Below are 15387 nucleotides of genomic sequence, written 5' to 3'. Positions count from 1 at the left end.
CAACTTGTGGCCAGTGGGTCTTATCCTTCTGGGCCCCATAGAGATGAAACATCAGAGATAGTTCTTGGCAGGCTATCTTCTAGAGGTAACTGTACAGAAAGCACACTGAAACAGACCACCAGTCTTCCTGTGACCATTCCTTCAACACTGAAAAAGATATGTTTCACCTAATACATAAAAACAAAAAAGAGTCAAGGCTTCCAGATGGCTGTCCATTAAGTGGTCAACTCTTGATTTCACCTCAGGTCATGATCTCAGTGTCTGGGATCAAGACCTGCATTGGGCTCTGTGCTCAGCTTGACATTCTCTTTCTCTCCCTCTCTGCCCCTCCCCCTGCTCACACACTTTCTCTCTCTCTCTCTAAAATAAATAAAATCTTTTTAAAAAAAGGAAACAGAGTTAGCCAAACTTAAGAAACATAGGAGTATGTTCCAAAAAAAAGAACAAGATAAAACCCCAGGAAAAAAACTTACAGAAACAAAGATAAGTAAAGCACCTGATTAAGAGATCATAAAGATGCTTACCAATCTTGGAAGAAGAATGGATGAACACAGAGAACTTCAAGTAAGTGATGGAAAACAGAAGAACATGCCAAACAAAAGTTGCAGAGCTGCGGAATGCAATAACTGGAGTCAAAAATACACAAGAGTGGGTCAACAGCAAACCAGATGAAGCAGAACGAAGGACCACTGACAGGGAAAACAGGGCTGTGGTACTCACCCAAGGAGAGCAGCAAAAAGAAACAAGAATTTGAAAAGGTGAAGACAGCTTATGGAACCTACAGGACATCAAATGGAACAACATTCTTCTCATAGTAGTCCCAGAAGGAAAAGAAAGAGAAAGAAAACCTATTTGAAGAAATAAAGGCTAAAAACTTCCTTATCCTAGCGAAGGAAACAAACATCCAGATCCAGGAAGTTCAGAAATACCCAACTACGAGGAACCTGAAGAGATCCATACCAAGACACATTATCATTAAAATGTTAATTAACTTTAATGAAATAAAAGTAAAAGACAAAAAGAGAATCCTAGAAGCAGCAAGAGAAAAATAACTTGTCACATACAAGGGAAACCACACACGTGCAAAGAAGATATTTGCAAATGACACTACAAACGGCTGATATCCAAGATCTACAAAGAACTCAAACTCAACACTCAAAAAACAGATAATAATGTCAAAAAATGGGCAGAAGACATGAACAGACACTTCTCCAATGAAGACATACAAATGGCTAACAGACACATGAAAAAATGTTCATCATCATTAGCCATCAGGGAGATTAAAATCAAAACCACGTTGAGATACCACCTTCCACCAGTTAGAATGACCAAAATCGACAAGACAGGAAACAACAAGTGTTGGAGAGGATGTGGAGAAAGGGGAACCCTCTTACATTCTTGGTGGGAATGCAAGTTGGTGCAGCCACTTTGGAAAACAGTGTGGAGATTCCTTAAGAAATTAAAAATAGAGCTTCCCTATGACCTTGCAATTACACTACTAGGTATTTACCCCAAAGATACAGATATAGTGAAAAGAAGAGCCATATGTACCCCAGTGTTCATAGCATCAATGGCCACAGTCGCCAAACTGTGGAAAGAACCAAGATGCCCTTCAATGGATGAATGGATAAAGAAGATATGGTCCATATATACAATGGAGTATTATGCCTCCATCAGAAAGGATGAATACCCAAATTTTGCATCAACATGGAAGGGACTGCAGGAGATAATGCTGAGTGAAATAAGTCCAGCAGAGAGAGTCAGTTATCATACAGTTTCACTTACTTGTGGAGCATAAGGAATAACACGGAGGACATGGGGAGATGGAGAGAAGTGAGTTGGGAGATACTGGAGGGAGAGACAAACCATTAGAGACTGTGGACTCTGAGAAACAAACTGAGGGTTTTGGAGGGTAGGGGATGGGGGTTGGGTGAGCCTGGTGGTAGGTATTAAGGAGGGCATGTATTGCATGGAGTACTGGGTGTGGCACATAAGCAATGAATTTTGGAACACACACAAAAAAAATTAATTTAATTTTTAAAAATTTAACTTAATTTAATTTAAAAATTAAATAAATAAATAAGTAAATCCTTTAAATAAATAAATAAGTAAAAATGTCAAGTGTGACATCAAAAACATAAAACATATGTAGTCTGTAATGTAGTAGTAGTACGTATGTAAAAATGTAGTAGTAAAACTGTAGAGTTTTTTTTTAGAATTTTTAGAATGCATGCAAACTTATTTGGCTATCAACTTAAAATAGACTGGTATAGATCCAGATAGATTGATATGTGTAAGCCTCATTGTAGCCACAAAGCAAAAACGAATAGCTAATACACAAAAAATAATAAACAAACTGAGGGTTTTGAGGTAAAGTAGTGGGGGAATGGGTGAGCCTGGTGGTGGGAATTAAGGAGGGCATGTATTGCATGGAGCACTAGGTGTGGTACATAAACAATGAATCTTGGAACACTGAAAAAAATAAAAGAAAATTAAGATGTTAAAGATAATAAGAAGGGAATCTAAATATAATACTATGGAAAGTCATCAAACCACAAGGGAGGAGAGCAAGAAAAAAGGAAAGGAACAGAAAGAAACTATAAAACAGCCAGAAAACAATTAACAAAGACAACAAGTACATATCTACCTATAATTAACATAAATTCTCTAACAAAAAGACAGAGTGGCTGAATGGATTAAAAAAACAAACAAACAAACAAAAAAAGACCCTTCTATTTGCTGCCTACAAGTGACTAGCCTCAGATATAAGGACATACACATAATGAAACTAAAAGAAAAGAAAAGGGTATTTTATGCAAATGGAAACCAAAAGAAACCTGAGCTAGCTCTGCTTATAGCAGACAAATAAACTTTAAAACAAAGAATGAAATAAAAGAAAAGAAAGGGCATTACTTAAGATAAAGGGATAAATCTGGCAAGAATATATAACATTTATAAATATGTATATGCTCAACATAGGAGCACCTAAATATGTAAATCAAATATTAACAGACCTATGAGAGAAACTGAAGATAATACAATAATGAGAGGAGAATTTAATACTCCACTATACACAGAATATTCTATTTAAAAGCAACAAAAGATACATTCTTCTCAAGTACATAAGAGTATTCTCCAGGATAGATCATAATTTGGCTGCAAAACAAGACTCAATAAATGTAAGAAGATGAAGTCATATAAAATGTTTTTTCAGACCACAACGATATAAAACTAGAAATTAAACACAAAAAGAAACCTGAAAAAAGTCACAAATATATGGAGAACCAACATGCTACTGAACAAATGACTCAAGAAAGAAATCAAAGGAGATATAAAAAAATACCTTGAGACAAATGAAGATTATAATACAATATACCAAAACCTATGGGGTATAACAAAAGTAGTTCTGGGAGGAAAATTCATAGTAAGGTAGGCAACCCTCAAGAGACAAGAAAAACCTCAAATAATCAAACATTACACCTAAATAGCTAGAAAAAGAGGGGGAAAAAATGAAGCCTCAGTTAGTACATGGAAGGAAATAAAGCTCAGAACAAAAATCAATGAAATAAAGACTAAAAAGGCAATAGAAATAATAAAGAAACTAAGAACTGGTTCTTTGAAAAAAAAAATTTAATTGATAAATATTTAGCTAGACTCACCTTAAAAAAGAGAGAGAAGGCTCAAATAAGTAACATCAGAAATTAAAGAGGGGAAGTTACAACTGATACTAAAGAAATACCAAAAAAATCACAAAGGACTATTATGAAAAATTATATGCCAACAAATTGAACAACCTAGAAAAAATGGGTAAACAGAATATTTTAACAGAATATTTTACCCAAAATATGGGTAAACAGAATATTATGACTGAATCATGAAGAAATAGAAAATCTGAATAGACTGATTACTAGCAAGGAGATGAATCAGTAATCAAAAACCTCCCAACAAATTCCAGGACCAGAGGATTCATCTGCTTCACTTTGAATTCTACCAAATATTCAAAGAAGTTTTCTTTTTCTTAAGATTTTATTTATTTATTTGAGAGAGACAGAGCACAGGCAGGGTGGGAGGGGAGAGGGAGAACCAGCAGCAGACTCCCCCGCTAAGCAGGGAGCCCAACATGGGGCTCAATCCCAGGACCCGAGGATCATGACTTGAGCTGAAGGCAGATGCTTAACTGACCCACAAAGAAGTTTCAATATCTATCCTCCTCAAACTCTTCTTAAAAAAACTGAAAATATAAGAATGCTTCCAAAAGCATTTTACAAGGCCAGCATAAACCTGGTACCAAAACCAAACAAGAACACCACAAAAAAGAGAATTACAAGCCAATATCTCTGATGAACACAAATGCAAAAATCCTCAATAAAATACCAGCAGCCCAGGAGCATCTGGGTGGCTCAGATGGTTAAGCGTCTGCCTTCAGCTCAGGTCATGATCCCAGAGTGACAGGATCAAGCCCCACATCTGGCTCCCTGCTCTGTGAAGAGCCTGCTTCTCCCCCTGCCCTTCAGCTCACTTGTTCTCTCTCTCACTCTTGCTCTCTCTCTCAAATAAAAATGAAATATATATATATTAGCAGCACAAATTCAACACCACAGTAAGAAGATCATATACCATGGTCAAGTGGGATTTGTTTCGGGCATGAAAGGACAGCTCAGTATCTGCAAATCAGTCAACATGATTTATACCATATTAACAAAAGATAAAAATCATATGACATCACAGTAGACATGTGAAAAGAATGTGACTAAATTCAACACCTATTTATGATAAAAACTCTCAACAAAGTAGATATAAAGGGAATGTACCTCAACATAATAAAGATCATATATGACAAGCTTACATCTAACATCATACTGACCAGTGAAAAGCTAAAAGTTTCTTCTCTAAGATCAAGAACAGGACAAGGATTTCCAATTCTTTCCACTTTTATTCAACACTGTATAGAGAATCCCAGCCAGGAGAATTACACAAGAAAAAGAAATAAAAAGTATCCAAATTGGAAAGGAAAAAGTAAAGCTGAAACTATTTGCAAACAACATGATTTTATATAGAGAAGACTCTATAAAGACTCCACACACAGAGACATACACATACATACACACACACACAAAACCCTGTAAGAACACAAATTCAGTAAAGTTACAGGATACAATATCAACATACAAATATCTGTAGATTTTATACACTAACAACAAACTATCACAGAAGTCAAGAAAACAATCCCATTTACAGTTGCATCGAAAAGAATAAAATACCTAGGAATAAGTTTAATCAAGAAGGTGAAAAACCTGCACACTAAAAACCTAAAAGACACTAATAAAAGAAATTGAAGAATACACAAATAAATGGAAAAATATTCTGTGCTCATGGATTTAAAAATTAATATTATTAAAAGGTCCATATTATCCAAAGCAATCTATGGGGTCAATGAAATCTATTCAAAATCCCAATGGCAATTTTCAAAAATATAGAACAATCCTAAAAATTTCTATGGAACCACAAAAGAACCCAAATAGCCAAAGCAATCTTGAGAAAGAAGAACAAAGCAAAATCATACTCCTTGATTTCAAACTATATTACAAAGTTATAGTAACCAAAATAGTATGGATTGGCATAAAGACAGATACATAGATCAATACGACAAAATAGGAAGTCCAAAAATAAACTTTTGTCTGTATGGACAATTTATATATGACAAAGAAGTAAAGAATATATAATGAAGATAGGAGAGTCTTCAATAAACAGTATTGGGAGAACTGGACTGCCTATGCAAAAGAATAAAACTGGACCCCTATCTTACACTATACAAAGTATAGTACACTTAACTCAAAATGGATTAGAATACTTGTATGTAAGACCTGAAACCATAAAATTCCTACAAGAAAAAACGGGCAATTATCTCCTTGTCATTGTTCTTTGCGAAATTTTTTTTTTGGATCTGACTCTAAGGTAATGTCAACAAAAGCAATAATAAACAAAATGTGCTTACATCAAACTAAAAACCTCTGCACAACAGAGGAAACCATCAACAAAATAAAAGGGCAACCTACTGAATGGAATATTTGCAAATCATATCATCTTACAAGGAGTTAACATCCAAAATATATAAAGAACTCAAACAATCCAATTAAAAAATGAGCAGAGGAACCTCCATGCTGTTTTCCAGAGTGGTTGCACCAGCTTGCATTCCCACCAACAGTGGAGGAGGGTTCCCCTTTCTCCGCATCCTCGCCAGCATCTGTCATTTCCTGACTTGTTAATTTTAGCCATTCTGACTGGTGTGAGGTGATATCTCATTGTGGTTTTGATTTGTATTTCCCTGATGCCGAGTGACGTGGAGCACTTTTTCATGTGTCTGTTGGCCATCTGGATGTCTTCTTTGCAGAAATGTCTGTTCATGTCCTCTGCCCATTTCTTGATTGGATTGTTTGTTCTTTGGGTGTTGAGTTTGCTAAGTTCCTTATAGATTTTGGATACTAGCCCTTTATCTGATATGTCATTTGCAAATATCTTCTCCCATTCTGTCAGTTGTCTTTTGGTTTTGTTAACTGTTTCCTTTGCTGTGCAAAAGCTTTTGATCTTGATGAAATCCCAATAGTTCATTTTTGCCCTTGCTTCCCTTGCCTTTGCCGTTGTTCCTAGGAAGATGTTGTTACAGCTGAGGTCGAAGAGGTTGCTGCCTGCATTCTCCTCAAGGATTTGGATGGATTCCTTTCTCACATTGAGGTCCTTCATTCATTTGGAGTCTATTTTCGTGTGTGGTGTAAGGAAGTGGTCCAATTTCATTTTTCTGCATGTGGCTGTCCAATTTTCCCAGCACCATTTATTGAAGAGGCTGTCTTTTTTCCATTGGACATTCTTTCCTGCTTTGTCGAAGATTAGTTGACCATAGAGTTGAGGGTCGATTTCTGGGCTCTCTATTCTGTTCCACTGATCTATGTGTCTGTTTTTGTGCCAGTACCATGTTGTCTTGATGATGAAAGCTTTGTAATAGAGCTTGAAGTCCGGAATTGTGATGCCACCAACTTTGGCTTTCTTTTTCAACGTTCCTTTGGCTATTCGAGGTCTTTTCTGGTTCCATATAAATTTGAGGATTATTTGTTCCATTTCTTTGAAAAAAATGGATGGTATTTTGATAGGGATTGCATTAAATGTGTAGATTGCTTTAGGTAGCATGGACATTTTCACAATATTTATTCTTCCAATCCAGGAGCATGGAACATTTTTCCATTTCTTTGTGTCTTCCTCAATTTCTTTCATAAGTACTTTATAATTTTCTGTGTATAGATCTTAGCCTCTTTGGTTAGGTTTATTCCTAGGTATCTTATAGTTTTGGGTGCAATTGTAAATGGGATTGACTCCTTAATTTCTCTTTCTTCTGTCTTGTTGTCGGTGTACAGAAATGCAACTGATTTCTGTGCATTGATTTTATATCCTGACACTTTACTGAATTCCTGTACAAGTTCTAGTAGTTTTGGAGTGGAGTCTTTTGGGTTTTCCACATATAGTATCATATCATCTGCGAAGAGTGATAGTTTGACTTCTTCTTTACCAATTTGGATGCCTTTAATTTCTTTTTGTTGTCTGATTGCTGAGGCTAGGACTTCTAGTACTATGTTGAATAGCAGTGGTGATAATGGACATCCCTGCCGTGTTCCTGACCTTAGTGGAAAAGCTTTCAGTTTTTCTCCATTGAGAATGATATTTGCGGTGGGTTTTTCATAGATGGCTTTGATAATATTGAGGTATGTGCCCTCTATCCCTACACTTTGAAGAGTTTTGATCAGGAAGGGATGCTGTACTTTGTCAAATGCTTTTTCAGCATCTATTGAGAGTATCATATGGTTCTTGTTCTTTCTTTTATTAATGTGTTGTATCACATGGATTGATTTGCGGATGTTGAACCAACCCTGCAGCCCTGGAATAAATGTTGAAAATAGAACTACCCTATGACCCAGCAATTGCACTACTGGGTATTTACCCTAAAGATACAGACGTAGTGATCCGAAGGGGCACGTGTACCCGAATGTTTATAGCAGCAATGTCTACAATAGCCAAACTATGGAAAGAACCTAGATGTCCATCAACAGATGAATGGATAAAGAAGATGCGGTATATATACACAATGGAATACTATGCAGCCATCAAAAGAAATGAAATCTTGCCATTTGCGACGACGTGGATGGAACTAGAGCGTATCATGCTTAGTGAAATAAGTCAATCGGAGAAAGACAACTGTCATATGATCTCCCTGATATGAGGACATGGAGAAGCAACATGGGGGGTTAGGGGGATAGGAGAAGAATAAATGAAACAAGATGGGATTGGGAGGGAGACAAACCATAAATGACTCTTAATCTCACAAAACAAACTGGGGGTTGCTGGGGGGAGGTGGGATTGGGAGAGGGGGAGGGGGCTATGGACACTGGGGAGGGGAGGCGAACCATAAGAGACTATGGACTCTGAAAAACAACCTGAGGGTTTTGAAGGGTCAGGGGTGGGAGGTTGGGGGAACAGGTGGTGGGTAATAGGGAGGGCACGTTTTGCATGGAGCACTGGGTGTTGTGCAAAAACAATGAATACTGTTATGCTGAAAAAAATAAATAAAATGGGAAAAAAAAAATGAGCAGAGGATATGAATAAACATTTCTCCATACAAATGGCAAAGAGGTACATGAAAAGATGCTTGACATCACTAACATCAGGGAAATGCAAATCAAAATCATAATGAGTTATCATGCTAACATCTATCAGAATGGTTGCTATCAAAAAGACAAGAAATAACAAGTGTTGGTAAGGATAAGGAGAAAAGGGAACCCTCATTCACTATTGGTGGGAATGCAAATTTGTGTGGTCCTCTCTCTGTCTGTCTCTCTCTCTCTCTCTCTCTCTCACACACACACACACACACACACACACACACACACACAGGAATACTATTCAGCCACTAAAAATCAAACCTTCATTTGCAACAACATGGATAGAACTTAAGAGTATACTGAGTGAAACAACTAAGAGAAAAAGACACCATATGATTTCAATTATATGTGGAATCTAAAAAACAAAACAAAACTGATAGACGAAGAGAACAGATTGATGGTTGCCAGATAGGAAGGGGATAAGAGGTGGGGCATGTGGGGGAGAAAGGGTTAAAGGGTGCAAACTTACAGTCATAAATACACAAATCATAGAGATGTAATATACAGCTTGATGATTATAGTCAATAATACCATATGTATATTATGTAACTTTATATAGTGACAAGGGAAACTAGACTTATTGTGGTGATCATTTCACAGGGTATACCAATACTGAATTATTGTCGTAAACCTGAAAGTAATATAATGTTATATGTCAATTATGCCTCAATTCAAAATTTTTTTAAAAAATCACACCACCCAACTGATTTTCAAGTAGATGACTTTGGGACTGACTGTGAGAAATCTTGGAAGTTAACAGGACACCTTAAAAGTAAACATATGGCTCCAGGTCCACTATAAACAAGTATTATTTATTACCAAGTTCCCAGTAATCTATGTTATAGAGATAAATAGAGGAACAAAGGATACTACTATTAAATCCAAAACTGATAAACCTGAGATTTTATCCCATTATAAATATATCCCAAGTATATAGTATGCATTTTTATGTTACATATATATATATATATATATAGTACCTCAGGTATAACCATATGCTTATTATATATGATAAGTATTACTTAGATATTATATCTATTCATATACATTATATATCATTTCAACCTATTATTATCCTTCTCAGGTATAAATATGTATATTTGTGTGTGTGTGTGTGTATATGTATATACTCATATTATATGTATATAATGAAAATGAAAAGGCATGACTAAATTCAACATCCATTTATGATAACTCTCAACAAATGGGTATAATATATATATACACACATATATATACAAATACATGTACACATATACAGATACACACACACACAAAAAATCCATATACACCTTAAAAGGATAATAACAGGTTGAATTATCTGCAAATCCAGTAGAATAAAGACTTAGATGTAAAACTAAGTTGCTTTAAGGAAAATTTTTAAATTTAGCTGTCTTTGGGGGCACCTGGGTGGCTCAGTGGATTAAGCCACTGCCTTCGGCTCAGGTCATGGTCTCGGGGTCCTGGGATCGAGCCCCACGTCAGGCTCTCTGCTCCGCAGGGAGCCTGCTTCCTCCTCTCTCTCTGCCTGCCTCTCTGCCTAGTTGTGATTTCTCTCTGTTAAATAAATAAAATATTTAAAAAAAAAAATCTGGAAAGCAGCTTGTGGTTTCCTATTTAAAAAAATTTAGCTGTCTTTGCATGACTGTGAAAGAACTATGAGTACATGTTTCATATTCACCCCACATACAGCTATGATACTATATATGAAGCTGAAGAAATGCCTTCTTTAAAAATTGAAACCTAGGGGTGCCAGGATGGCTCAGTTGTTAAGCATCTGCCTTTGGCTGAGGTCATGATCTCAGGGTCCTGGGATTGAGCCCCACTTCTGAGCTCCCTGCTCAGAAGCTCCCTGCTTCTCCCTCTCCCTCTGCCCACAGCTCACCCTGCTTGTGCTCACTCTCCCTCTGTCAACTAAATAAATAAAATCTTTTAAAAAATAAATAAATAAATATTGGAACGTACATAGAGAACAAAGGCTCTCAGAGTGAGAAGTGTGCCCTACACAGGTCCTCCTCATCTTTCAGTTCAGGGTGAGGTAGCAGTAGTACCCAGGCTAACTGTTTCTTTTCTCTTCAGGGAGACATGATCTGCCCACATGCACACACTCGTGCCAAAGCCATTAGAGGTACAGAAGCTAGTAATGGCAGAGGAAACTCATGTTCACTGAATTTAATAATCAACCTCCTCCTTTGAATAATAAATGTGAACAACTGAGAATTTCCAGTTACATTTAAAACCAACAACAAAAAAGAAAAAGACCAAAATGCGTAGAGGACAACTGATTCTGGAGGGAACAAATAATTTCGGTAAGAGAAGACTTCAAAATCATTCTCATTAATATTGTAAGAAAGACTCAAGAATATATCCATTTACAAAGCAGAATTAGCTAATGTGCAAAAAGGGAATAACAAAATAAGAATCCAGAAAAAATAAGGATACAATTATCAAAATTAAGGGAAAAATTAAAGGGAAATTTAAGGGAAAAAATTAGTTGAGTTGGAAGAAAAAAAAAGAAGTCTCCTAAAATGTAAAGCAATAAAACCTAGAGATGAAAAAAAGAAATTTTTTAAGTCAAGAATAAGATATAAATCCAGAAGGTCCAACATCCATCTAAGGAGGATCTTTAACAACAGAACAAAGAATACCTGGGTGGCTCAGTGGGTTAAAGCCTCCGCCTCTCAGCTCCAGTCATGATCTCAGGGTCCTGGGATCAAGCCCCACATCAGGCTCTCTGCTAGGCGGGGAGCCTGCTTCCCCCATGCCCTCCACTCTGCCCCCCTCTCTGCCTGTCTCTCTGCCTGCCTCTCTGCCTACTTGTGATTGCTATCAAATAAAGAAGTAAATAAATAAAAAAATAAACCTATCTTTTAAAAAAAGAACAATAATCAAATAGTAGAAGAAAATCCCTAGAACCTACAACAGGACCCTTCAACAAATGTGGTTCACCAAACATGAAAAATAACTCAGAAACACGACCTCACTAAAGGTCAGGACATCTCAATGGGTGCTTCTTTTCAATTCTTTTTTCTGAATCCTCTTCTCTTTATCTCTAAATTGTATGGACATGAGGGCTTATTATTTTCACCTCTTTCCTTTGCTATATTTCACTCATTCACTAAATGATCTCATCTAAACTCATCATTTTGGAGAGTGCTTGGTTGGCTCAGTCGGAAAGCAACTGCCTCAATTTCTGCTCAGGATCATGATATCGAGCCCCCTGTCAGGTTCCACACTCAGCAGAGAGTCTGTTTGAGGATTCTTTCTCGTTCCCTCTGCCCCTTACTCCACTTGTGCGCTCTCTCTCTCTTAAAAAAACAACAACAAAAAAAAAAAAAAACCACAAAAACAAAAACAAAAAAAAAACACACACACTTTAAAAATAAATAAATAATGGACTCATTACTTTGAATGTCATCCATATATTGATACCTCCAATTTTATCTGTCCATTCACAATCTCTCCACAAAACTCCAGACATCAAATTGATTTCCTTTCTGCAATCTAACTTACATTTCAAATATATTACATCTACAATAGAATATCATCTCAATCCATATTCCAAACTGCTCATCTCCTTGTCTTCCTGTCTAAAAAAGAGAACACCATTAATCCAGTTGCTCAGGCTACAAAATCACAGGTCATGCTGAACTCCTCTCTTCCTCATGTTCTACCTCCAATCCATCAGCATGGTCAACATCTAGCATGGATTTACAAGAATGGTATGTCCAAGAAGAACATGAATTCCCTAACACTATAATGGAGTTGCATCCTCTCTCCTACCATTCACTACCCTGTTTGTACTAATAACATCTCTCATTCAAAGCAATGCAGGTTTTAAGAACATGAGAATGCCTCTCTTTGTCCATGGGATAAACACTGCACATTCTACAGTAAATGACACTCACATGCTATTCTAAATGTTGAGTTATTGGTTTCCATTCTCAAATTATCAAACTATAAAAAACTTAATTTTCTAAATTAATTGTAAATTCTGTAAACCTTGAAAATGTGAAAGTAATGCAAAACAGGTGGTAACAGGTGGAAGTAGATGTGGAGGAAAATACAAGGACAATAAATATCCTACTTACTCAGTAGGAAATCAAGAAACACTGTCAAAAATGAATAGGTCAAGAAATAGAATTTTTATGAAGTTAAATAAAAAAAAGAATTTTTTTAATGAGCTGGCAGGAAGTGGGAGTGGGGAAAGAAAACAAGTCTAAGTGAAATTAATATCTCTAATGCCACAGATGGGAAACAATAGTGATTTTTAAATTGATACATTAACAAATAAAGTATATGGATATTATTTAAGACTTGGAATTAAACTCCAGAAAAACTCACCATAAAATCATTGGAAATAATTACTTCCGATGAGTGGTAATGAAGGTGAGTGTATTGAACCTTACTTTTCAGTTAGCATCCTCGTCAGTGTTTGCATTTTTATTATGGCACATATTGCTGGCATAGCAATTATATAAACAAATAAAAATAAATATATTACTAAATAACAGAGCAAATGATCACATCTAAGCTAGTTTTATGTCTACATTTTCACACATTTACCTCCATAAAATTTTATAAAGAGACACCAGTTTTTGCTTCAGTGTTGTTCAGTAGCATAAGAGATAAACGCTGACCTAGGAACCGCTATGAAAGTACAAAGACTGGTTAAATACAATCTGGTCAAAATATGTGGATGCCAGAGAGTATAATTAGTAAAAGAATTTTATACAAAGGATCTTTCACATTTAGAACCAGAAAAGCTCGCACAGTGATTCACTATAATTCATCTCCTTAAAGTACTGCAGGCCTATATGCCCCATCCAAAGGGAGATACTGCTGTTTTCAACACAGTTAACACTTCCATTGTCCTAATATTACCTTGTGTCCTATTTCTATGCTTATAAACATGGCACTATTTTTACCTTGAATAATGCATGGCTTGGTGGCCTGCAATATTAAAATAGAAGTCTGTAGTGTGCTTCATCTCATTGGTGTGCCCAGTGGCCTCAATCCAGTGTCCTATTGGGAGACAATAAACACCATCCACCAAGTTCTTTTCATTATAGGTACAGCAACGGTCATGGTGAGGTCCATTGCCTGGAACAAGAAGAAATGACAAACAGAGCAATTAAATCAATGTTTTGCTTAAACAGCCACAGAGTAGCTGATGCAAAATTAATAATAAGAAGAAAATAAATACGGGGCGCCTGGGTGGCTCAGTGGATTAAGCCGCTGCCTTCGGCTCAGGTCATGACCTCAGGGTCCTGGGATCGAGCCCCGCATCGGGCTCTCTGCTCTGCAGGGAGACTGCTTCCTCCTCTCACTCTGCCTGCCTCTCTGCCTACTTGTGATCTCTCTCTCTGTCAAATAAATAAATAAAATCTTAAAAAAAAAAAAAAGAAAAGAAAATAAATACAAAGCTGATTAATCCACACATTTCAGTATGAACAAAAATAGACTAGAGGGGGAAAACAGAAGAAATTTGTAATTACATACAAATTTCATAGAGTTTTGTGCTCCCTTTGAATACATGCGTATTTTTCCAAGAGCATACTAACTCTCAGAATTTAATGGTACCTCTCAGTGCCCTAAATACCCGTTGTGAGTCATTTTGCAACCTTTTTATCTTTTTGGTATGCAAATTCATAACTAAAATCAGTAATAAAAAAGAATCAGTAATAAAGTGTTTTAGCATCAGCTCAAACAACAAATGAATTTTTAAAATAAATACATTAATAAATAATAAAACAAATGATCACATCCAAACTAGTCTGCCTGTAAATCAATGGTTAGTACTATTTTCAGATGGGAAATTATCACAAAGATTAGCTATATTGCCCAAGGTCACAAAACTAGTAAGTGCCAAGCTAGTAGCAAACTGATACCCCTAGATCCCCATCTTTCAGGCACCTGATACCTTCATGTTGTTTTCCGCCTGCTTCAGGCACCAGCACACACCATCCTCCCTCCACGGAGTGAACCAAAAGAGACAGATGGAAGAACATGTCTCTGAAAACACTATTTGCCTATGTCACATTCTGCCCAGTATCCACTACACTAGTAAACAGATCCTTGACTTCTATGAAATTATAACTCATACATTATTTCTATTTGCCCTTCTTATGTGCCCACCTCATTTCAAATCATTCCTTTCCTTAAACTACCTAATTTTCATATACTGTCTTCAAAGCAAAAAAGTATAAGTAAAACAAAAATAGGAATAAGTCACATTTGTTACAAATATAAAAATCAGACTCATTTGTTCCTTGATCTATCTTATAGAATATTTTACCTAAAGTTATTTGGCATAAAATCTCAAAAACAAAAAAAATAAGTCATTGGGCCATTCTTTAGGATATAAATCCCCTGCATCAGGTAGGAGGTACAAGATGGTTCCATTAATAAATCATCACTGATCCTCCTAGATCAGACTTCTCTTTTTCTCTTGATGGCTACAAGGCACTACACCAAGTGGTCCTTTACCCTTGATATATTAAATATTAATGATGATGAAAACCAAACTGTACTAGCAACTCCAGTTCTATAAACATATCAAATAGAAATATAACAAGAATAAAAGAGATACATAGAGATGCATGTGTGAATAATACTCTTTTAATAGCACACACTCTAAACTATATAAGTTCATCTATTCATTTTTCCACAAATACTTATT

General features: G+C 36.1%; 1 protein-coding gene across 4 annotated transcripts in view; it reads right to left on the bottom strand.

The window, feature by feature from the left end:
* Positions 1–15387, bottom strand: part of EPM2A (EPM2A glucan phosphatase, laforin) — a 150664-nt gene that overhangs the window by 66875 nt on the left and 68402 nt on the right. For all 4 annotated transcript variants that reach the window (XR_006818261.1, XR_006818262.1, XM_046004358.1 and 1 more), the window contains exon 2: positions 13634–13808. Coding sequence is in view for 2 of the 4 variants with exons in the window: in XM_046004358.1 (XP_045860314.1) it covers positions 13634–13808 (175 nt within the window). In the remaining 2 variants the exon portion in view is untranslated. The remainder of the gene's footprint in view (positions 1–13633; positions 13809–15387) is intronic.

Source organism: Meles meles, chromosome 5 (genome assembly GCF_922984935.1).
Source record: "Meles meles chromosome 5, mMelMel3.1 paternal haplotype, whole genome shotgun sequence".
In the NCBI taxonomy this organism is placed as follows: domain Eukaryota; kingdom Metazoa; phylum Chordata; class Mammalia; order Carnivora; family Mustelidae; genus Meles; species Meles meles.
This window is presented reverse-complemented; position numbering and strand designations above follow the sequence as displayed.